We start from the raw sequence: 25359 nt of genomic DNA, 5'->3' as shown, positions 1-25359 counted from the left end.
GTTTTTAGACTATGCTTTAATCAATTTATATCCAAAATGTATTTTAAATATAGGAACGTTGCAAATAAATCAGAATAGCAACATTTTAAGTCTATTACCCAAATCTGATAACATTGATGCACTGCTATAGAAGTTAACTTTATGCTTCAGTACTTCACTAGCATTTAAGTCTTGGTTGTTTATTTGCTATTTCGTACCTTGAGTAACGTAAAATATTGAAGGTCATGCACTACTATCCATTTAAAATTTAATAAAATCCAGTTTTTGTGTAATTTCACAAAGTGACCAGTAGGTGTCAGAAAATGCTTAATAGAATTTCCAAAAACGGATTATTGTCCAAAACAGAATCACTTGTTTCAGATTACATTCATTTACCGTTGGTCGATGCAAATTACTCTTTAAGAAAACCATAATTATCTGCAATTGCATATGTTTTACTTCTGTCCTACTTTTTGTGCACCAAGAACTGTGCCTTTAGTTTTGGAGTGATGTCGGCATGGGTGCCTATTATTATTTAAAAAGTTTTTTCCCCCTATCTCGTCAAAATAAGCAGCAGATACTTCTAGTTTTCTTAAAGGACTAGACCCTGCTAAAAATTAAATATGCACAATATTAAATGGGTATATTTTTCCAGCACATAGACAAATCCTCCGCCAGCCTTTTTACTTCCTCCCTCTGTCACAGTCATGTGATACGTGCTGCCTGCTCCCCCGTCACAGGATACATCTTTCGGACACAGTACCGAAGTTGAATTAAGTTTAACGTTTTCAACTTTTTGACACTCCTGGTTTTTAAATAATGGCGGATCAGCGGTTTGCCATCACAATATCTGTAATGACTTTGTTTTGGGGAATCGTTGGAGGAGTTGTGCCCTGGTTTATCCCCAAAGGACCGAACAGAGGGTGAGTTTGTTAGCTCATATTAGCTTTTATCTGGTTAAGTCGAGCCAACATAAAGAAAGCTAAATTTTTCTGAAAGTTAATTCTTGACGTTTTTCCGTAAGAATGTTTTTTGTAAAGTTGGTTTATTTTAAACTCATTTATTGGCCTGACTTAAAGCGTTACATAAGTTTGCGAAGTTCTTGTAAAACTTTAGGCTAGCTACGTGAAGCTAATTCCACAGTCTGTTTATATAGCCAGCTTTATTTCAGTAACTGTTTATGATGAGGTTATTGTGTCATACGTAAGTACACTTTCGGTATAACCCGTTTAGACATAAATACTCCACATTTAATATATTTAAAAAGATGGAAGCTGTTCTTCCTCCCCCCCCCCTCGGCTCACGAGATTTAAAAAAAATACGTTTTCTCTTTTTTTCTTGCAGAGTTATTGTCACAATGTTGGTGCTAACTGCAGTCTGCTGTTACCTCTTGTGAGTATTTCCATCCAGGATTTCTGCTTCCTCCTATATGTTATTCGTTACATTTAACCCAACACTGTGAAACAGAAGGAGGATGCATTTGTCTGGATGTGTTGTCGTATTTTCAGGTGTTCCTATTCTTATAACCATGTATTTATTCTTCAACTTTTACTTAGACAGTAAAGCTCCTCGAGACAATACAGTTAAAGCAGTTGAACATATCAATAAAGTTATTGCACCTCATAAAAACATTTAGAGATTTCTCACATTTTGTCGCACAACAGCAGCCACACACTTGAATGTATTTTATTAGGATTTGATGTGATGGGACAATGTGAAGCATTGTGTAATTAAGGGAAATGACGCAAGACTTAAAAAGGTTTTACAAATTATAGCTCTGACTGTGTGTTTAGGAAACTTTTGCCCAAGTCTCGAGTCTTTCTGCAGTGGATATCTGCACCTGTTGCAGTTATTATGGCTCTGTTGGCCGCTTCTCAGATTAAATGAAAACATTTTTCAGATGACTGATTGAAAGTCATCCAAAAGTGTGCGTTCCTTGGTCTTCATGAGTTAAACTGGGAATAAATAATGCTCGCTTAGAATCTATTGTCTATTTAGGGTAACTTCAGGTTGAACAAAATTTTATTTACAAGTATGAAAATCAACAAGAAAATATAAATATTTGACCCAGTCTTCAGATTTTCATTTGTGAAATCTAAGTGCATTTTGTTTTCGTTTGTTTATTTCATTTACCAACAGTGCACTACTTCGTCTTGTCTGTCATATAAAATCCAGATAAAAAAAACATTGAAGCTTGTTGCACCATGACAAAATGTGAATAGATTTACACAGGGCACCTAACGTCTGTAGCCTATCTGGTTTATATTTCATTTACTTATTTATTATGAGTGCAACAAACTATGAATGGGATATTTAAAAGATTACCGGTAATTATTATTCTCGCATGTTGCACACAAATGACCAGAAGAGGGCAGTAGAAGCAAGGCTGTTTTTCTATCTTCTCATCCTAGAACACCTCTGTGTAGGGAAAATTTTTAATGTTCTTTTATGATATATTGGCGTTTTGAGAATATGTCTTTCATTACAGTTGGAAGCTGAAAAGTTACCTTTTTGTATGTGCTCTCCATCAGCTGGTTGATAGCAATTCTGGCTCAGCTGAACCCTCTCTTTGGGCCATCACTATCCACTGACATTATCTGGTACCTAAATTTGGCCTGGAATTAACTTGCCTTTCAGGAGCTCCTTACTTTGCAGGTAAATGTCTCCCCATCAGCTCACCTTTTGGGAGTCATGTTTGCTCAACAGTTTTCTTTTTTTTTCTTCTTTCTGAAACAGTTTCCTGTTGTTTTTCGACAGCATCAATGGCCTGGACACTGATTCTATCCCCTTCCGGAGACCATTCCTCAGCTCACCGAAAACCAAGAACTCTGTGCCTTTTAGTTTTGGAGTGATGTCGGCATGGGTGCCTTGCTTAAAATGTTCTTCAAAAATTTAAGAGATATTACTTGATTTTTCTGAACCTTAAATTAAAACAGCCTTCACTTGCTGTTGTGTTTATATGTTGTGTACATTGTGTGTAATAAGAGTGTGTGACATTTAATTAAATTGTTTTGAGGTTGACACAAGTTTGACTTGTTTCTGTTTCCTTGCTACTAAAGAATGCAACAAATTTTAAGTCCCAATTAATAAATTGCTAAGTTTCTAGTTTGTTGGGTTTTTTTTCTGCAGTTTATTTCCATGAAGAAGTTTTAGCTTAACAATTGAAATCTATGAGAATGACATTTAGGTTTTGTTTTTTTCTTTGATTTGAATATACATGCAACGGGATTCTAACAAACGTAAGCAAAACTGATTATAATGGCTAAAAAAAAACGTTTGAAACATGTACGAGGTACTTTTAAATATCAAGAAAAAATAACAATTTTAAGTACTGATTGTCCGTTTCATATTTGTATGAAACGGGCAGCTTCCTGCTTGCCGTAGTTGTAGCCGGCTACGTTGGCAACATGGCGACTTCGGATGTCCACGTCCGAGTGTGTGAGCAAGAAATTCTCAAATATGACTTGGAAATCAAGGCTCTCATCCAGGTGCGAATTTTCCTCTGGTAAGACCCTCCAGCGATGTGCTAGGGGACGCTGCTCTTTTCGGTTGTCATGGACAACAGCTAGCTTTTATGCTAAACGTAACGCCTCGAGCAAACAGCAGTTTGTGACTGCATATTTCGGCAACTTAACTATTAAACTGCATTTGAAGGAATTTAGGGTTGTTACTTTTCATATGGCAAATAAAAGGTGCAAAAAACGGATACCAAGACAGCCAACTACGTCATGATTTGTTCTAGAAAGGTAACGTCAGTCCTACGTAGTGACGTTTTGTTAGCGTTTCTTATATTTGCAACAACAAAAAAGGGAGGGGGTTGGGATTCGTTATCGCAATGAAAACAAATGTTCACACTGATTTAAGAAGCTTGCAATCTGGGGGAAAATAGAGATTATATGTGTGTGTAAATTTAGCATAATTGTATATCTCTCATTACCAAAGAGGTGTGCTTCAAAGTTTAGAAAGAAACAACTAAGAGGGTTCAACTTCAAATTAAGAAATACTTTATTAATCCCAAAGGAAAATTAAATACTCCCTGATTTGTGTATTATTGAATACATTAACAGGCAAACATATTTTAACTAGTGCAGTATTATGATTATTAATAGCATTATTTCAAGTACAAATATAAGATGAAGATATATTCTTTGCTATTCTTTTTAGATCCTGACAATAAACTATTGGCCAGATTATTCATTATCTACACATACAGCTTAATAAAATTTAAAACAGGCATTTTGTAAGGTGAAAGAAACAGGGATTAAAGTGGAGCTAAAATGTGATGAGTTTACTTGAAGGGACAGATTAAATTGTATCCCTGTATTATTATGTATATTTTTATAAAACTGGTGTATAAAAAGAGTGCAGTTCTGGGTTCTGTTTGAAAAAGTATAGAGTTTTATTTTCATGTTTTAAATGGCAAGCGCAACACATTTGTGTTTGAACATATGTTCAAACTATATGTTTTTTTTGTTGGTTTTTTTTTAAGAAAAAAGTGTTGACCATTAAATATTTTTATATAATTTGTAATAACAAGTCACCGGCACCCTAACAATTTGTGTTAAACAAATACACGAATGGATGAATAAAGAATTTTTTTAGTCACATTTCTTCAACTTTTTTTATTTAGAAATCTCTATTTAGAAATCTTAAACTTCTGGTTTCTCTGGGGTATAAATGTCCATCTAACAAGCAGTGTGTTTAGATCCGGGTCAGATTTAAAAATATCAGATTATTTTTGCCTTTTTTCTCGCGCTCATGAAAGTAAAAATAATTTTTGATATCGCAGTTTGAGCGTTTTTTTTTCAGTTGCTCTCTTTTGTCATTCTTTTTCTCTCAGTTGTTTGGTTAAAACTCCTATACCGTTTACGCTTTAGAGACGTGTTGGTCTTTGTTTCTTTTTAAATGCAATACATTTATTTTATTTTCAGAAATCTTAAAACTTTTTTTACTTGAGAATAAAATTCACCTCTCGTGAGGAAACCCGCTAAATTCTTCAGTCGTCTGGGTTCTTTTTAGACTTTATGCTTTTTACAGTAATATTCTGTCCTGTGCTCAGGAGTCCATTCTTCTCTGAATATTTACGAAACGTAACGAGATGTATTACTGGATGTGAGCAGCCTCATCTTGTCTCGTCTCGTCTCGACAGGACATTACGGAGTGCGACGGCCCTCAGAGCAAGCTGACAGAAATAAACACAGACGTGAAAAAGCACTTTCACAACCTCAGATTAAGGATTCAGGTGAGAGTCTTTATTTATCTTTGGTACAAGAGAAAAAAATAAAACATTGCTTCTGGTGAGAACGCGTTTCGCAAAATGTCCGTGTCGCTCTGCGGTTTAATCAGGACTTTGAGCGGATGGCGATGGAGCAAGACAGAGAGTCGGACAAGCAGGCGTTGCTCAGTCAAGTAGAGGGACACAGAAAGCAGATGCTGAGGTGATCGCTATCACATAACCAGCCATGTCTTTGCTATGTCATATCACTGAGTGCATTTCTGCTCAATTAACACATTCTTTTGTTTGCAGCAACCAGACGGCCTGGAGGAAAGCCAACCTCGCCAGCAAACTGTCCATGGACAAAATGGAAAAGCAGGCGCTGCTTAATGGAGCCGATGGCGCTGTGAGGAAGAGGTGAGCGGGCCTCCTGCTGCTCTGTGTTAAGATGTCCTCATAAAACCGCAGCTTTCTCTTCAGACGAAAGTAGCTTTTCGGTTTATTTAAAGAGCTGCTTTCGGATTTCAGGAAGATGACCAAAGAGGGCCTCGCCCAAAGTGCCGGCGACATTACAGAGAATCTCATGAGCATCAGCCGGATGATGGCCCAGCAGGTTCAGCAGAGCGAAGACTCCATAACAACGCTAGGTCAGTCATGGAAGGACCGCTTGTTAACGCTAACTTCGCCAACGGCAGATTTATGTTATTGCGAACACTTCACACGTTGCAGCGACCTTGGATTTGCTAAAAGTCAGAAGTAGTCCTGCTCTGCTTTTCAGAGAGAATACTGTAATAAACACCCCTTTTTAAATGTATGTTCTTTCTTTCTGGTTCAAGCAACCTCGTCGAGAACGATTCAAGAGACAAACGAGGAGTTCAAAGCCATGACTGGCACCATTCAGCTGGGCAGGAAGCTCATCACCAAGTACAACCGCAGGGAGCTCACTGACAAGCTGCTCATCTTCTTGGCGTTGGCTCTGTTCTTTGCAACGGTTCTCTACATCCTCAAAAAGAGGCTGTTCCCTTTCTTATAGACCAGAAGCTTCGGAGGATCCCTCCTGAATCCAGATGCATTTCCCTCCATAGCTGGCCTACATTCGCTGTGAATCCCACGCTGCTTTGCTCTTACATTTGTCACACTAAAGAAAACAATGCTTTAAATGTAAATCTGTGGTTTAATGACCAGTTAGATTGCAATGTGTTTATGCGTCATTATTTCCAAGTGTCTGTTTTGGTTCTTAAATTATCTTAGAGGTGTAAAGACCGTGCAAATCACAAGCAAAACGCATTTTTTATTTTTTTTTTCTCTCCATCAGACAATTAGTCTATAGTCTGATAAAAGTTCTGAAACTGCAATAGTTTGTAATATTGTCGATTAATTTTAAATGGTAACCTGACATTCACATGCATGTGCATTTTGGAAGCAAATCCAGAGCTGAATATTTATGTGCAGCTGAGTTTGTCAGTTTTTATTATGCATTAAGAGATAAGCAACTTGCCGAAACACTTGAACCTTTTTGTGTCAATGCTGTTCGTCACCAACTTCTGTATAATTTATCACTGCTAAAAAGTGTCCTGATTTTCTGAATTGCCATGTTGAATATTGTCACCTTCATAAAATAATGGCTTAATTCATTTATTCCCAAAAGTGATTTTTGACAAAAAAAACCCCAAAAACATAATACCTCTTTATTGGCAGAAGATGATTTAGGCAAGAAAAGAAAAAAAATAAATAACTTCTGGCGAAAAAAGACACGGACCATTATTTTATGAAGGTCACAAAATGTCTTACTTCAGGTCCTGTTCTCTGTTTATTTTTTAAATCTAAATTTTTTTTTTGAGGGACCGCACTTATTTCAGGCTTCATTCCTGCTTCAAACTTAGCAGGGTTTTTTTTTTTTTTATGTGCTGCTCTGAAGCTCCGTAAAGCAGCAGCAGCGCCGTTCACACCGGCAGAGATAGAGCCACATTCATCCGCTGCCTTTCTGCAGATAAGACCCGGAAAAGCAGATTATTCCGACAGACCCCCTCCTCTGCCCTCTTATTCCAGTGTGGGTGGTGGATGAGTGAGGGTTGGTATTTTTAGGTTTGTGCGCTGCCGTTATCTGACGTTGCCTTTTCAACACCACAGAGGAGAGGATGGTCAGAGAAGCTGCATGACCTTGCTGGCCTCTGTGCAACTGCTTTCCATTGCCTATTGATTTATCATACGAATTATTTAAATTTTTTATTATTATTGTTATTATTATTTTTGTTACTGGTTTTTAATAAACATTAATTCTACCTTATTCATATTTGAATTGCGTTGCAGAATTGTGTGTATTGTTTTAGAGAGGATGACAGAGTATGTGTGAAGAGACCTGAGAGATGCGTAAGCATCTCCTTCTTATCTGAAGTGGAGGCAGTTGGGCTGAGCCTGCTCCTCTCCTCTACCGGACACTTAGACCAGGCCTGGTGCTCTCTGTTGAGCAAATTAGACTATTCTTCCATTTAGCACAGAGATATTGTCAATCGAGTGGTATTGTTTGTATCTCAACAAGTGGGTCAGGGTCTCTGAAGAGCACAAAGGGGAGCACGTTTCCCCCGCGCGCTAAACAAGAGGCGGACCGAAACGAAACTTCAGCAACTCCTCGTTTGTTTGACACGCAGCTTTTTCCTGAGATGAAATCCATTTGCACTGCTTCGGGAGTCATTTCCCCTAAAAAAAATAAGTATTATTCGTTTCGTGATGATGCTCTTCAAAGCCCTGAAATTATTAGACTTTGGAAAGGACTGGTGGAGGATGCTTCTGCTCTGCTTCATGATCCACATGGTGCCAGTGGACTGCTGCGTTTATAAGGGTTGCATTATGGATTAAACATCAATTCACTGAAAGGAGTTAAACTGAAATTTGTGGTTAGAAGTGTTACTGTGCTAGAGTGAAAAATGTAAGTTTGTTTCCAGCTAATTTAGCTACAAATCTAATGCTAAAGTCAAACTATTCTACAAAGTAATCTCCCTAACCCTGAAAACTGCACACTGTAGCCGGTTGTCAGGGAAAACAATAGTGTGATTTAACATTTTATGTCTTAATCACAAGCTATCTTTTTATTTGTTTCTTTTTAGCATACGGGATAAACCAGGGGGGGCAACATTACCTCCATGATTATTTAAAATCCAACTAATTTAGTTGAAGAATTATGTTTTTAACACACTTGAAAAGTTTTTGACTTGCCTCAGACATACAGAATGCCAATAAGTAACCAGCCCATGTAAGACTTACTCAGACAGATGTTCGCAAACTGTTACAATAAATGTTGCTTGGTTTTAAAAAACCTGGATTTAACTTTGCTTTTTGACTAATTTTTCTACTGTAGATTCGTTGTTTACTTTTTAAAACATGACTGAATAAAAACCGTGTGTGGCCTACTTCTTAGGTGCACAGTTTCACTTTTGGGTGTAACTGCTGCAGTGATCTCGTATTTATCGGTTAAGTTGGAATTTTGAAGGAATGCTTTTGTCAAGCTTTGACTGTATGCAGACGCATTAAGAGCCAGAAACACTTGTGCTAAAGTCCATAAATCACACGTTCCTGCTGACGAGTCCAGCTAAATGATTTTAAATTAAGCTTTATTTAAACCTAATTCTCAGTGTGTGCAAGAAACACTTTAAGATTTGCAAGTACACCTGAAATGCCAACAATAGATTTTTTTTCTTTTTTTATCGTTTCGATGTGAGCATTTTTACATTTCAAGTTGTCTTCAAAGGTTTATTACGGGTCAAGGTCACGACCGGCAGGCGGCTCTGCCCCCAGCGGCCTCTAAGCGTTTGTGTACAGAGCGAAGTTGGCCGACAGCCGGCTGTAAAAATGAATAAACTTTTAACAACCTTTTCACCTTGTTTAAGTAAAAATGACTGAAGCTTTCTAACAGCCACTTGAACATTTTAACGTGACAGGAACCATGCCAGGGATTTTAACAGCCACTAATCTCCATTATGAGGGTTTAGAGTTCATTCTGTCAGGATGTCATTAGTTAGTTGCTTCTTAGTCACCACTGAGTCACCAATTTTATTTCAAATCCAAGGAACATTGGGGAAGCTAATTTTTTGGAGTCTTTTGATAAATAAATTGCATACATTTTCTTCAAGTGTTTAATATTTTCTGACCCGAAAGGATGGAAGCTGTGAAGACAAAAGACCCTCATCCATCCATCCATTTTCTTACACCCTGGTCCCTAGTGGGGTCGGGAGGGTTGCTGGTGTTTATCTCCAGCTAACGTTTCGGGTGAGAGGCGGTGTCACCCTGGACAGGTCGCCAGGACAACACAGAGACAGACAGGACAAACAACCATTCACACACACACACACACACACCTACGGACAATTTCGAGAGACCAATTAACCTGAGAGAACCTACGCATGAACAGGGAGAACATGCAAACTCTGTGCAGACAGACCTTCTTTCTTCAGAAAGAACCCAGGACCTTCTTGCTGCTTGGCAACAGTGCTGCCAACTGCGCCACTGTGCAGCCCCCAAAAGACCCTCAGTCGAGTCAAATAAATTTTAACTGATTGTAAAATAATTTTGCTAATCTGTCATGTCTTCCTGTGCAAAAAAAAAAAAAAAAAAAAACACAAAAAAATAATCAGAGAACCCTGCTTAAGGTTGAAAATGAGACTGAAACTGTGATGTATTTTTTAGACGCGTGTTCCAAACAAGTGGCCTGTAAACCTTTATATCCCGTTCCTTTGCAGTGGCTGCATTAGACGTTCTTAACTTTTACTTATTATCCACAATACAAGCCTCATATCCAAAACAATGTATATCTACACTGTAAAAGTCAGTCTTGAAGGGTGTTTATTAGGAACTATTAAGAATTCAAAGTTTTAACCAAAAATCTAACTTGTAAACGCACCATTGGATTAACTTTAAATTCTCTGAACATTAACTACTTTGTTTTGATTAGAATTTGACTGAAAATCTTGTGCTCAGTCACTATTCTAGGCTGACATGTTTCAAGAGCTGCATTGTGAATGAACATGTAGACTCAGTTTAAGGTGTAAAATTGCTGTGAGACTGGAGGTTAGAAAGATGTCTGTGTTGGAGCAGGAATTGAAATTGATTTGTTTAGCAACAGCGCTAACGCTACAACCTGCTGGCAAGCACAACTTCTCAACCCTTACTCAGTGGACAAAACTTCATAGCTGTTGTCAGGGAAACCCTAACCCTAACCCTAAACCTAACCCATCCCTCGATTTCAGATCACAAAAAAACAAAACAAACTGAAGTTCTGTGAGATTTATGATTCTGCTGTGGAACTGGGCTCATGATTCTGTTGAATAGCGATAGGGGTTATACTTTACTTTTTAATTTATAAAATACGAACGGACAAACAATATCTTTTGTGTTTAGTATACAAGTTAATACAAAACCATAACTATGCTTATCAACTATTTCTTTAAATTTGTTGGGGAACAAATTTGGAATTGTTGAATATCTGCTCCGGAATAGCTATTCCTTCAAAAAATAGATGTTTGCACCAATTTCCCTGATTAAACTCTACGTGTGTTAAAAGCCGAGGCTGCTAGAATTGAATGATTGTTAACATTACATTTATGTGAAATTTAAATAATTTAATTTTAATCATTTCATTGTTTAAAACTCAAGGTCCTTCAAAATTCTTTACTACAGGCAGAATTTTGAATTTTGTTCAACAACTATATGAAGCAACCCAAAGGCTTTCTTTCTCTAAATTTAACAAACTGTTTGAGTATGTTTATAATAATAATAATAATAATAATAATAATAATAATAATAATAATAATAATAATAATAATAATAATAATAATGTTCTGACAAATTTGAAATTCAAAATAAAAGTAGAATATGTGAGCTTCTGTTTCAACCTTTTTTATTATTACTACTATCATTTACGCAGAAATTACACAGTGCGCCATAAACTGACGTTTTAGTTACTTGGGGGGGGGGAACATAAGTTGGTGCTAAAAACAAGAACAACCCAAAAGGTATAGCTAGAGCTACATAAATATTCCTTGCTGTGTGTGGACGCCTTTAGAAATCCGCATGCAGTCTCAGCATCCAAAACTAACTTTGCTATTGGATGATTTTGTCACCACGTCCTGATGCCGTGCAGCGAGGACACTCCGTTGCTGGGAGAAAACGTGTTCTGGACATTATTCAAGTCTCCCACCCCAAAGTTCACGTAATTCCCGTTGCCGGATGAGCCCTGCACAGTCTGCATGGCGCCTGCAGGATAACTGCACGCGTAGTTTGTGTTGCATCCGGGCCCGGTGTAGTTGCTGAAGGCCGGGTAGTTGTTGTAGGCGAAGTGATTGATGGGGCCCACGCTGTAGGAAGGGTTGTAGGCGGCCGCTTCCCCGGCGAGGCAGGGCTTCCCGTCCCGCACCAGCACCGGGACCGACACCCTCCTGGGCGGCGGCAGGGACACCATCTCCAGGCTCTGGTCCTGCCTCTGTCGCTTGCACTTGTACCTCCTGTTCTGGAACCAGATCTTCACTTGGGTCGGGGTGAGTTTGAGCACCCCGGCCAGGTGGTCTCGCTCCGGGGCGGACAGATACCTCTGCTGCTTGAAGCGGCGCTCCAGCTCGTACACCTGCGCCTGGGAGAAGAGGACCCGCGGCTTCCTGCGTCTCCGAGGCTTGGGCCGCTCCAGCTCCTCGGTCTTTGCGTCCTGCAGAGGCCCGGCAGGGCCGCGGAAATCTTCTAGAAGCCCAGACAAGACAAGAGCAGAAAATAAATGCAAGTTTTTCTAAACTTTATTGCATTTAGATATGGTGTTGGTGTGGATTCAACATGATCAAATGGTGCTACACTAATAAATCTTAGTTCTAATTTAATCAATATCGTCAATTTGCATACATGTATAGGTTAATTTTAGTGAGCAGAATCACGAAAGCTTTACAGCTAAAACACACTTCAACAAATCAACTTTAAACCCTTAATTACATTTACTTAACGAATTGCTAAGAAACTGATTAATTAAATAAAATTCTTAAATAAATCACTTTTTTTTTACCAATTTAATCTGTAGAGAAGGCGATATTTACCGACTAAATATCAATCATAAAATTAAAGAACCAAACATAATACAATCAAAACAGGACGAAAGCAAATGTTTATAAATCCTCAATCCAGAATCATCTCCCTTAATATGCATTGAAAACCTGCAAGATGAGCTGGATCAAAGCCAGATCCAGCCATTAGCAACCGCTGCTCTGAGGTAAGAAGTTCATGTTTAACTTTGGGCATTAAGTGTTGTTGCTAAATAAGTTGAAAGTTAGGGGGGGAGAAAATCTGGCTCTTAAACCGATTTACTCTCATCTACAAGTCCTATGAAAGTTATTTGCTTTTACAAAATTGGTGTCTTCTTTCATAACACAACCTGAATGTATCCATATCCTTAACGTTACCTTCCACAAGCAACAAATCGCGACTGACAGACCCAACATCTTCAGTAAGAGTATTAATGACAGGAAGGATATATTTAATTTGGACGTCACCCATTCTTTTCTTTAACTTCATATTGGCCAGCAGATGTAGCTGATTAAAAGTTCATGTTATGAATAATTCCTAATAAAGTTCTTTTTTTTTTTTTTTTTTAGAGCGTAATGGCGCGTTTGCGGGTGAGGAACACACACATTTACAGATTATGCGCCGATTCCAGTCACTTATTTATTAGAAGTCTTGTTGCTCGTTTGTATAAAGCTATTCAGTTCCTTCTTGATGCTTATTCCACTGAGATTTCTTCAACGTAAAGTGCCCCAAATTTTGCGCGCAGGCCCGCAATGTTCTGCTCACCTTTTCTTCGTTTCTCCTCAAACGCATCTGATTTCGCACCCCTCTCCATTTCCGTCCCCGTGTACGATTTGCCGTAAAATGTGGGCGCAAAGTTGCCTCTGCCGGCCTTGTTGGAGTCTTGGATGTCCTGCTGAGTTAGGGAGGAGGAGGCGGCGGCGGTGGACATGTCGCGGAGAGGCTCCTGCTTCAAGCGGGCCAGCATGCAGGATGAGGTGCCAGAGCAGTCCATGCGCGGGGAAATGTCAAGAGAAGATACCATCACGTCGGGATTCTGCTCCAAGTTTAATATATCCTTGACAGAGAAGGGTGTGGACGTGCTGGGGCTGGGAAACATTGCCAAAAAAGACGCACGAGAAAGGAGGGGGGAAAAATAACTATGAATCTGTCATGTGGAAGCAAAAAAAAAAAAAAAAAAAAAAAAAAAGATGTCAACAAAGACTCTCCTGCTTGGGAATATTTAGTGGTTTTAAGTGTTAGTTTGGTCAACCAGACCGAACTTGAGTGAAGTGTGCATTTTGGATGTCAGCTTTGTATCCAGAGTTTTTTTTCTTTCTTTCTTTCTGGGCCTCTCTCTTTCTCTCTCCTGGCTGTGACGCAGGGAGGAGGAGCAGGGAGGAAAGGGGAGATTAACCTAATGCATTTGTTCTATGACGTGAGGTGATGCCATACGGTATGCTCAGTACGTCATATTTTTTATTAGGCCTACTATTATTTTCTTTTTCTTTTTTTTTTTTACGTTTTTTCATGTAAAAAAAAAAAAGTTAAACTAAGAACTTATGTGACAGAGCAGAAAAACACAACAAAACCTTCGCACAGATGCCAACATGTTCCATTTGAAGAATCGTGCAACCTGGATGAAGAGCATCCGCCATCTTTAAAACAGGTGCTTAATTAGATGTCGATCTCGACTTGAACTGTTGAATATCTCCGTGGTTCATTCAAACACCTGAATATGCAGTTGATTAAAACCACTGTACTCTGCACTGTAAAAAAAAACCCCAACAACAAACAAAACAAAACAAAAACACGTCTCTAATTTACGCTAAAATACCGGCAGCTGTGTTTGCCAGTATTTTACGGTAAAATTCTGTGGTTGCCAGAAATTAGTAAAACGTAAATTAGAGACGGTTTATTTCATTGTTGTTGTTGGGTTTGTTTGTTTTTTACAGTGGGCTGTTGATGTTCGTGCTTGAACGTGAACTTTGCCTGATTTACCTACGTCTATCTTCCATTTGGCTTCCTGTTTCTCAACAAGAAAATCATCTCTACAGCATTATGCCGCCACCACCATGTTTCGTTACAGGGCTGGTGTGTTCAGGTTGAGCTCGTTTAGTGACATTTTGGGCTCAACTATTGAACGAAATTTTCTTTCAGTAATGACATTTGTCTTGCCTTGTCTCTAAAGGCCATGGTTGTGAAGTGTGTGAAATCTCAACAGTTGTCAGTTGATGGAGTGTGCGTTAAGATGCCCAAACCTTGGCGTGCTGCTTACGTAACCCAACCCATCTCTGCAACCCCGGAAAATCCTAAACTGAATTGTTTGTTCCTTCTTTTGGAACAAACATTATGGACTAATTAATGTAACCACAGCTGACTGAAGCAAAGTTTGACTAAAAACACTTGATCAAAGCTAGCAACGTTTCATTTCCCAAGAGGGACGATTTATCCAATCGCCGTGCGTTAGACCTGATTATCAGGTTTTGATAACGTGATCTAATTAGGAAAGGTTGATGTTTCTTGTGGGTGCTGTGTGTTTCGAGGCGTCGGATTTGTCGTTTATTCTAAGAGAAACACGTCAGACAAGCGTTTGGGAGGGGAATAAATAAATAAATAAATAAATAAATAAATAAATAAATAAATAAATAAATAAATAAATAAATAAATAAATAAATAAATAAATCAGACAACAATGTGGGGTCCCTGAACACGGAACCTGAAACCGGGAGCGACACTCTGCTGTCTGCCTCCAAGAGATTCTGGAGCCGCTGTCTGTCTTATCGGGATGTGATAACAGATGACAACAAATCCACACAAACACTCGCACGCACACACACACATACACACTCCCACCCACGCTGCCGGCCAGGTAATCCTAAGAAAGCGTCACGATTGACACTTTCTTGGCTGGCGTAATATTTAATCACGTGCAATCTTTTTTTTTTTTTTTCTTTGCCGAATTTAAAATTATTCATTGTGTCTGAAATAAAAAAAACCCAAAACAAAACAAACAATCAAACAAACAAACAAACAAAAAAACCCAATCAGAAACAAAAATATTCTCCTCGTAAATGAAAATATATACTTACAAACCATCAGAATCCCTGCAGTGACCTGATTTGCCAATTTCTGTGTGCGTAAGGACGCACAGCCTCCGTGCGGTTTTCCTTCCTCTGGCATTAAAGCGAGCATTAATGCCTGTGGAGACTCTCCCAGGAGACAGACAGTATTATCGTTTGTTTTATCTTCAGCGTTTAGCGCAGCCACGGGGTAAATGGGTCCCCTGTCTCCACGCCGGCTGTGGTGTTTATAGTTTTTAATACTATTTGTGCGCCTCGCCAGCTGATGAATGGCCCAAAACTCTTTCCCGGCCGGCGCGAGCGTCAACACTGGCCCCGCTCCTGCTATAATAATCGCGAAACGAGAGTAAAACAAGACGTTGGGAAATGTTCCCGTCATGATTGATTTCCACGGAGTCAGAGTGCAGTTCCCGCGATTTAATTATTTTTTATTTATTTATTTTTTTTTGTGGGGTCCGGTTTTTTTTTTTTTTTCTGCAGTTTGTTGCAGAGATGTAGGCTCGAAGAAGCCGAAACATCAAAAAACTGTATTCACACATGGACTCCGCTCGACACTAATTTATTCTGTCAACTGTAAATTGAACATGACAAGGCCTGGCATGTGTTTCACATCCCTAATGCTCCTTCCTGCAGCAGCCCAGCGGTCCCCTTTGACCTGTCTTTCTGCAGCACATCTCCAGCTCAGATAAAGCTGCAGATAAGGTCGTTTAAAAACTTCCGCTCCGCGAATGAGTGGGTATTTTTAAGAGATGCGTGTTGGACTGAGGGTGTATCCCCCCCCCCTCCCCCTCCCGCCGCTCCCTCCACACATACACACACATACCCCCCCCCCCCCACACACACACACACTACTACCATGTTACTCTCCTAAATGAAATGTTTTTATTCGAGTTAATGGACCTATTACAACATGCCTTTATTGTGCCACAAAAATCTATATATGCTCAAAATGTCTGACGGACCAGATTTGTGTAAATACAGGTAAATAGATAGGTGTATCACCAACAAATTCACTTCAGTAATCAATTAATTAATTATATATATATATATATATATATATATATATATATATATATATATATATATATATATATATATATATATATATATATATATATATATATATATATATATGAGGACGTCCCGTTGCCAAAAAAGACTAGGAGCTCTCTTCTTTCACAAGTATTGGTCCTATAATTGACAAAATGTAGAACTTGCACTTTAAGCCCATGAGGTGCTCACTGGGTGGTTTATATATATATAAACCTACCAACATTCTTTTAGAAAGTTTAGAGACAATTAAAAAGGATTTCAATAAAGAAATGGCATGGATTATAAAATCAAACTGTTTGACAGTTGGTTTTTAGACAGACATTGACACCCTCTATGATGAAGAGTCATTGCTCAAATTGTTCCCAAAGGACTGTGTCTAAGCACCCTCGTGGACAGTTGAGGGAAAAGTAAAAGGTTTTTCAGAAAAATGAAAAAAAAAAAAGATGCACAACGTGCAGGCTATGGCATTTTGACTTTCCTCATTCAAGGTGCATCTCAATGTCATGAGATCAACATCATGAGCTAATTTGCTTCTCCTAAACAGCTCAGATGAAATTCAAATGCGATGTCTTTCAGTTCTTTACTTCTTGTCTATGGCTTTTACGCTAATGAAAACATAATATGACTGTGTGTGATGGCACTTGAAGATCTGCCGTCCGTGAAACTCTTGAACAGGTTTTCTTTTTCTCAAGGGTATAACTATCCCTACTGCTTGTGCAACTCCTTCTACCATGTTTTTTTTTCCCTTTCTCTCAACATTCCATGAATGTGCTTGCATACAGCCAGCTTCTTTAGGGCCTTTTGTGGCTTTTTTGAGGAGGTCAGTAACTGTCTGCCTATAGTAGCTATCAGGTCAGCAGTCTTCCCAATGATTGGATAAGCCACAATATGCTCATAGCTTAACATTTCTGTGTTAATAATTTAATATTCTAATTCCAAAGTACACTTATCACGGTAAATAATGAATATTGAAGTTTACCTGAGGATGCAAAACAAACTGTTAATAATTTATTGGAGGTAAAAGCAGTTATGGTGGACATGAATTAGACTTCAGCACTTGCACAACCAGGAGGAATTATTAAATTGCCTACATGCATAAAATCATGAGCCTTAATAATAACATAACCATCAGACAAGGAAGATTTTTTTTTACCTGTGCGAGTCAATTTGATCAGATTACTAGTTCTTTTTAAAAAGTGAATAAATAAACAAAAAGAATTCTTATTCCTTTAACATTTTTTTCTTTTTCCAGAATTTTTTGGAGCCAACCAAAGCGGGCTTCTTTGTGAATCTAATCACAAATTTGAAGCTTTGAAGTGAGAAAGAAGTTGGTCTCGCTCTTGGGGGCCCCCTGCCGGAGGAATTTATATCATGTTTGCTATAATTCAGATTTTCCTGGGGAAAAAAAAAGTGAACTCATCACTGGCTAAATCAATTAATTACAATTTAGCTGCGAATCTAAACGATTATACACAAGTGACACAAATAAAAACGTTAAAAAAAAGCCTGTAACATGTATGCCTGTGTAGATATTGATTGAATTACAAATTTAAAAATGTAAATAATTTTTTTTTTTGTTTGTCTTTGTTATTCATTTGTGTGGACATCAAAGTGCGAATATTGCTACAGTGAAAACTGTAGTTTGTTTCCACTTTTCCAGTATAAGCAGACAACTAATAACACCATGTGACCTATGTTTGTGGTATATTTATAGAGAGACATAATTATCTGATAAGAGTGGCTACAAAAAGACAAAAGGGACCAAATAAAATGAACTTATAAGCAATATATTGTTTTGCGAAAGGAGAAAATCCAAAAAGGTTTTATTTTTCTCAATTAAAGTCAAGATGGGCAAAAGTCTTAAATCTGCAAAAGCAGTTGGAAAAGCATCAGTAAAAGATTAGATTTTTCTTCAATTCTATCAAGAAGATCAATAAGTGACCAATATTTCTGCGATAATCATCTATGCATCATCCAGACACATGACGAACTTTTGCACCATTGGGATGAAAAATGCCTTTAATGTTGATGGACTCATTTAGCTGAACAGTCTTCTCTTTTTGTGGGAGTGCAGTGAAATAAAGAAAAGAAAACATGGAATAAAAATCCCAATGAAAAACAGCAGCAACACATTTTCTGGATACAAAAAGAAAAATGTAAATGTCCACTTGCAAAACAATGCAGACTTTCTGTTTTGTGAAAAATAAACAATTCGGTCTAAAATTGTTTCTAAAACTATTTATGTCAAACCTCAAGTGTAAAGAAGCAAATGTCCTTTTCCACAATTTAATATTTATTAAGCAAAAATTAGACCAAAATACAAGACAAAAAAAACACGAAAAACCAAATACTTCATCATATGCAAATTATGCTGAACCTTAGAGTTTAAATAGGACATATTTTCTTTTCACCTTTATTGTTCATGCGGCAGTTGAGAAGCGGACTCTCGTGTTATCCGGCGGCAGCAAGTCTTGTTTTTTTTTAAGTTAGTGTGAGATCACATCAATTATAAACTACTGCAGCGATCCATATAACTTTGCTTATACAGACATAAACTAATCATGCACTTTTATTACAGCTGAATGTTCAGCACAAAAATCAGGAAGATGGTATTGCGCAAAATCCATTTGAAATAAGCAACAAAGACCAAAAGGTTACACTTGGGATACCCATTTAGGGAAAAGAGGGTCTGAAGAGAGGAGACAGTGAAATCTTATGAGACACTTTATTCTCAAAATTTTATATCTGTATCCTGATAGCCTAAATACTGTGGTCCCAGCAGACCACAGTACTTTCAATGAAGTAGGATGGATTGAAGTTCAAAACGTCGTAATTCTCCTCGGAAATCAGCAACATTCTCTGTATTTTTACTCAAAGTCCCCTCCTAACACTTACCTTTCCTCAGTTGGTTTTAAGTCAGTGTGAAGTACTGGGTTTTACATCTGTTATCTGTGTACAGCACTAGGGCCAACTGTGTTGTTTTTAAAGCGCTTTATAAATAATTGTGGATATGGCTAATTTCTGTGATTTCTTTGATATTTAGCTGCTATATTAGTTAGAGTCCCCCTGTGTGGTGTTGCTTTCTTGAATTAGTAGGCTTTATCTTGGAGAATGCAAACATGTAGAAGTCCTTGTTGGGCAAAGATCATGCAGGGGTCAGGGCTGTCAGCGTGACTGTAACCGTAAGCAGCCGAGCTCGAGCTGCTGTAACCGGAAACTAACAGGACCTGGCCACCATGTTAAGTGCCATCTGTCTATGCATCATTTGTCTTGTCTATGACGGATTCGCCAACGTCTCCTTCATCTCCCTTCCATCCTCTGCCCCTTCCAGCCCACCTCCCAAAGCCCAGCCTCGCAGTCACACTCAGACCAGAGTTCATGTTCTTAGACTTGGCAACGCTTCACACAGCCTTCTGCTGAGTTCAAGGTGATGTGAGGGCCCTCGGGGGGACGAACGGAGGACAGATCTGATGCTACCCCGAATTTAGTTTTGTCTACGTCTCTTTGCAGCTGATGTTTGAAGTCAGAGAAGAGATTCTGTTGTCGCTTTTTGAGATGTTAAAGTGATTTTAAGCAAACAGTATGCAGCATCTTATCTCTTCCTGAATTAGGACAAAAATCTCTATAGCAAAGTCCAGTGAAGTGAAATTAAGGTCAAAGTATGAATGGTCTAGTCTTACATTTGAGACTGAATAGCAAGATTTAATACTTGTTATTATCCATCTAGTCTGATTGAACTTGAGCTATTTTACAAAAAAAAAATTACTGAAGTTTATATTTGATTGGCTAAGCTGGGTCAGATTCAGCAGAAGAATTATAATATATAATCTTTCTTCTTTGTCAAAATTATGTGTCTGTGTTGGTTTGTCAGATAAAATTCCAATAAAATACACTGAGGTTTGGGGTTGTAATGTGACAAAATGTGCAAATTTTGAGTGCAAAGTCAAATATAGCAAGTCAGTATCATGGCATTCTTTTAACCTGAAATCCTCCTTTCTTGTATCAACTAAACTTCACGATTTTCCATGGGACTTTTGAAAGTCAGTATAAATATCCACCACTGGAGGGCAGCAGCACACCTCTTTGCCTCAACCCAGAGATGGACATGCACCAATCTATTTTCTTCTACTTGTGTTAAAACTAAAGAAACACCAGAAATCACGTTTTTTATTATGATTATAGGATCCTGGATGGCCAAATTCATTGCGCATGCTGGACTGAGTACACAAAAAACATGTTTCCATCGGCACATCCTTTTTCAGTGGTGCTTTGGTAGGCTACAGATGAAACAGCGGGAATGTTTGCAGATTTGGAAGAGTTTTGTTTGCAAGTTTGTTTCTTATTTGTTTGTGAGATCATTGAGACAGAGTCCGTTCACCCACGCTGTCCAAGCTAGTCAGCACTTCACCGCGGAGCCTCCTGGAGCAGCATTAGGTGCCGTTGCCGCCTGGCCCTGTTTAACATGCTGACTGCCCCATTTTCCATGCAACTGGAGTTGACCAAGAAATGAGGTAAGGGCATTGCAAACAAGCTAAATGACCAGGACTGTAGCGCCGCTTGCCAGGGCAGCTTCGGTTCCACACTTGGCTCAATAGATAATTGATGTGGAGACAAAGGCGACATGGAAACAGCTCTGGTCCCTGCACATGTCTGTGGTCAAGGATAAGACACACAAACACATGTCCGCACAGAAACTGTTAGCTGTGACATACATTCGCTTCCAGAGACCAGCGTGTCCTTGGCATCGAATCGGCTGCTTCCTGTTAGAAAACGCGTAAACACATAATTTACTTACTCTGGATCCATTTTTAACACCTCCACTTGTGTGGCGGGCAGCGCAGCATCCAAAACTTCAATCATTGTGTCATCATCTTGGCACACAGCTGGGCTTCATCCCACTCTGTCCTATTGTGTTTTTTTTTTCATTATCGCGATGATGCGATTTGTCTTTTTTTTTGTCACAACAGAGCTAAAGCAACGTCTGATGATTGGCATGACTGAAAACCCTTTTTGTGCAGGTTGGGAGGAGTCGTTACCTTAAGAGTTTCAGAGCTCAGTAAGGTTACTACATAACCGCTATGTGTTATTCTGAGAGTTTGTTGTTATGTGTTCTCTTCTTGTCTATCCTCACTGCTTGTCTGTCCCTCACTAATGGGGACAGCATGAGAAGAGAGCTTGTGCTCCGTCTGGACCTTTCTAATTGCCCCTGCCACAGAGGCCTGATACAGCAAGAGCCTGTGTTCCCAGAGAGCAAGAGAGAGAGAGAGAAAGAGAGAGAGAGAGACAGATTCATCACTCAGGTGGTGCTCCCTTAGGTCCAGCGCACATATTCAGGCCCCACATAGAGAACACCATTCATTATAAGAATCAGAGCAACAGGATCAGGTCAGACTATGGTTGGAAGGGACATTTGGTGGGGAAGACGGGGAGGAGAAGGTGAAGAAGGACAGCGTCGGGCAGCAGGATGAGCTAAGGACCAGAGCAGAGGGATGCTACACATTAGAAGATGTCAATAATTCAGCTGTACCCCCCTCACGCTAACCCCAAACTCATCTACCCAGCCAAAGCGAAACATTTCAGCTGATAGGTTTCTCATGAGCAATTACTGCATGAGCGCAATAAAATAAAAACAATAGAGACATTCACTACATAACAACTGAATCCGCCAGAGAGCCAAAGAAAGTATGTTTATTGCAGCAAAATTCTTCCCAGTTATGAGTTCCAAGAGGCTTAATTGCATTTTGACACAGAACTAAAAAAAAACAAACCAAAAAAAACCCCCTAATAAATAGGGGTTTGAAAAGAACGCAATATTCTTTAAGGACTCCACAAAGTTACTAAATTATTTGCCAAATATTTAAAGCTACAGTAAGTTGCTTGTCATGTTATTTAGACGCATTGCAAAAGTTATCAAAGTAATGAATGGTATTAAGCTAAGATTTGTCACACGACAACAGGGATGATGAATATTGGAACTATTATGGTTCCAATATTGTAAAAGATGACATGAAAGTAAGTGCCCTAACATAGCTTGCCTGGCTCTGCTGAAGAAAAGCTTCCCCACAGCATGATGCTGTCACCACCATGTTTCAAATGGCGCGCTACGGGGAATGTGAATGTGTTATGGCTTGTGCTAAACTGCAACAGGACTTCTTCGTTGAAGAACATTGTTCTTCTTGTCACTCTTTCGCGACGGACAGATTTATGGAGTGCAGATTCTTTGCTGCTAGTTAACATCGACCTGTTTTTAATTTGTTGCACTTCATTTTATGTGGAGGTCTCAGCATGTAGGAGGCCGGATGACACCACACTTTTCAAAATTCAAGTTGTAAAGAATTTTTTTTACATGTACGTCTCCCTTCCGCTTAACAATTATCAGATTCTTTGCGTGACATAAAATCTAATGTTGAAGTTTCTGCTTGCAATATGACAAAGTTTGAAAAAGTGTAATACCATAATAGGTATGAATGCTTTTGCAAAGGCACTCTTTTGGTGTAATAAACTGTATATGAAATATAATCAGATTTATGACTGCAATGTTTGATAATAACTTAGGTGACCAGATACCTCATCAATTGCTTAAGATCACTGTAATCAAATTTCCAGTACTGTTATGACCCAACTTTCATAGTCAGATCTCTGTCCACGATTTCTTCTTTTTTTGTGCTTTTACCTTTCACTTCTAGGGGTCTTTATTCAGTTTAGGAGGGTTAACGGTTTCTGTGCGATGACACGGTTCTTAATCTTTTCAGGTCGCAGTGTCTCTGAACTCACTGCTGTTGTAGACATACAAATGCATGGAGCTCCTGAACATAATCTTCTCACAGTCCTCAGACCCTCTGGCCAGGTTATGAAATCCACCCAGGGCCAGGTTACAAAATTCCTCTGTGGTATCTGCCAGGGAAGGCAGCTTCTTGTTGACAGACCGGCACAGCATTCCTGGGCCTTGGGCCTTGCCAGCACACTGCCAGGAGCTGAACTGAGGGAACCTGACTGGCATTTCTTAACACCTATGTGCTTCATTTCTGTGGCAACTCCGAAGCACATACAGCATTGGTTACATTCCCTGAATGCTGCTCTTTCAATAAGAAATGTACTGCCAGGGATGAGAGCTTTTGGCAAAGCGAACGGGAAGTAAAAAGGTGCAGATTCGGACATGTGTCTTCAATTTCTTGTTAGAGGGCTGCGAGACGGCTCGTATGTCTCAGACCGCTTCTCTCCACGTTGATGCATTTCGCCATAAACCATCAGTTAAGTCACTGTATCTCCTGTCAGGCCCGCACGAGGATTAAACTCACCTGCTGAGTTTTAGAGGTGTTTTTTTTTTTCTTTCTGGAGGTTCACTTTCATCAGCTCAAGGCAGGCTAAGACCCACGCTGGCCCAGTTATGCAATCTATGTCATCCCAAGGAGGAGAAGCCTGACCCCTTCCCCCTTACTGCCTGTTGCTTCCACAGGGATAGTGTTTTATATGCTCAAGGCGAGTGAAATACCACCGCAGTCCATTTGCCCAGAGCTTTGCCTCTCTGCCGTTTGAACCATCTGCCACCTGCTTCAACATCCTTCTCAAAGCAGGTCACATGAATAAAACCAGAATGTAGCTGCTCGTCAGTCACCTTACTGCCCATAACAACCCGGCATTACTCACATGCTTTTGCCCCTTTGCATTGCCAGACCACTTGTACGCTACACCTAATCCAAAACTCTCCTTTGGCATCTAGAACAGCACTGACATGTTGGTCCAGGATCCATTTATATGATTACTCTTAAGCCCCCTCTTTTCAGATTGGACTGGGGGTATAAGCTGGGGTTCAGGGAGCGAGTTTGGATGGTGTGGTTTTGGGGGCAGGCGGGATGGGGGTTGGGTGGGCATTAGAACTTGGCAAGTTTCACTGCAGAGAACAAAAACGACCGTCAAACGTGAGCGAGTCGCTGACCGCAAAATCAACGTTAAAACACAATGTCCCGGTTTGATAATTGTCGTCCTCCAGAGATGAGGTCAGGCTGAAAATGAGCTAAAAACAAAGTGGCGATAATGACAGTGGTGCACGACGGAAGCCAGAATGAAAAGGAGATGGGAAGAGGACATGGCAGGATGAAAACGAGAGAAAGAGAGAGGGAAGAGAGAGAGAATGAAAAGGAGAGTGGTGAGACAGAGAGGTGGAACTCACTGCTTGGTGTGAGTTAGCATGGGAAATGCGTGGGACTTATGGCACTTCGCCAATCTGTTGGGTTTACTATTTACATTAATAAGAATGTATTTGACATGTAGCCAGTTCTTAACTTGAAGGGTGGTACACCTTTCAAGTCTCCTTCAGAATGTTTTTTCTCAATCCTGCAACGAGAATATGCCTATTATCCGAATGCTAAAACCAATGTCAAATCACTCTTCTGTGCAGAGAATCTCATCCAATAAAGCTGATTCTGTCATTCTTGTCTTTTGCATCACATCTTCTCAACTTTTGACTTGAGAACAACTTCCTTTTTGAGAATCAGTTTGTTGAAAAAGTTGGGTTTGATGTGTCTGGCTGATAGTACCAAAGTCTCTGAAGATCCATTGTTTGGTTCTTTGCTGTAGTCCTTTCATCTGTTGTTATTTTAGCATCTAAGCCTTAACAAGCAGGTATTTATAGATAATAACAGAGACTGGACTATTTGGCATTTTAATTATTTTTATTTTATTTAACCTTTATTCAAGAACACATTTTTATTTACAATAAAGACTTGGCAGGGAGGGAGGAGCAGATAGGCAGATCGAGCAGCACATTGCACTTAACCACGTTTTGTCTACTGATCGATCAGTGAGTGTTTGGGAGTGCAAGTGGGTGAATGTGGCTCTAGTGTAAAGTTCTTTGGGTGGCCAAAGTGACTGGAAAAGAACCATATAAGTTCAGTCCATTTGCCATTCTTCCCACTCTTTCATAAAGACCTCATTCTTGGTGTGCCTGACTAATGGCTGTCAACAGATTCTCCCATCTGCAATTAATCTTTTTTCTTC

At 39.3% G+C, this 25359-nt stretch overlaps 3 protein-coding genes across 5 annotated transcripts; 2 read left to right on the top strand and 1 right to left on the bottom strand.

Annotated features, from left to right (window-relative positions):
• Nucleotides 1-656: 656 nt before the first annotated feature.
• Nucleotides 657-3084, top strand: atp6v0e1 (ATPase H+ transporting V0 subunit e1). 2 transcript variants are annotated; one of them, XM_044127960.1, is made up of 4 exons: nucleotides 657-902; nucleotides 1324-1371; nucleotides 2511-2634; nucleotides 2716-3084. In XM_044127960.1, exons 1-3 carry the CDS (start codon nucleotides 799-801, stop codon nucleotides 2602-2604), a joined length of 246 nt encoding a protein of 81 aa, XP_043983895.1. In that variant the 5' UTR covers nucleotides 657-798; the 3' UTR covers nucleotides 2605-2634; nucleotides 2716-3084. The 2 variants fall into 2 exon arrangements, with proteins under 2 accessions (XP_043983895.1, XP_043983894.1); XM_044127959.1 differs by having other exon boundaries at nucleotides 661-902; nucleotides 2737-3084.
• Nucleotides 3085-3197: 113 nt separating this feature from the next.
• On the top strand, nucleotides 3198-7481 carry bnip1a (BCL2 interacting protein 1a). The gene is made up of 6 exons (XM_044127958.1): nucleotides 3198-3467; nucleotides 5129-5221; nucleotides 5326-5417; nucleotides 5507-5611; nucleotides 5723-5841; nucleotides 6031-7481. Exons 1-6 carry the CDS (start codon nucleotides 3387-3389, stop codon nucleotides 6225-6227), a joined length of 687 nt encoding a protein of 228 aa, XP_043983893.1. The 5' UTR covers nucleotides 3198-3386; the 3' UTR covers nucleotides 6228-7481.
• A 3579-nt stretch (nucleotides 7482-11060) lies between these two features.
• nkx2.5 (NK2 homeobox 5) lies at nucleotides 11061-13431 on the bottom strand. 2 transcript variants are annotated; one of them, XM_044127956.1, is made up of 2 exons: nucleotides 13013-13431; nucleotides 11061-11917 (listed from the first exon to the last, which is right to left on the bottom strand). In XM_044127956.1, exons 1-2 carry the CDS (start codon nucleotides 13344-13346, stop codon nucleotides 11304-11306), a joined length of 948 nt encoding a protein of 315 aa, XP_043983891.1. In that variant the 5' UTR covers nucleotides 13347-13431; the 3' UTR covers nucleotides 11061-11303. The 2 variants fall into 2 exon arrangements, with proteins under 2 accessions (XP_043983891.1, XP_043983892.1); XM_044127957.1 differs by having other exon boundaries at nucleotides 11079-11914.
• Between the last annotated feature and the right edge of the window lie 11928 nt (nucleotides 13432-25359).

This window comes from Gambusia affinis, linkage group LG09, assembly GCF_019740435.1.
Source record: "Gambusia affinis linkage group LG09, SWU_Gaff_1.0, whole genome shotgun sequence".
Taxonomy (NCBI): domain Eukaryota; kingdom Metazoa; phylum Chordata; class Actinopteri; order Cyprinodontiformes; family Poeciliidae; genus Gambusia; species Gambusia affinis.
This window is presented reverse-complemented; position numbering and strand designations above follow the sequence as displayed.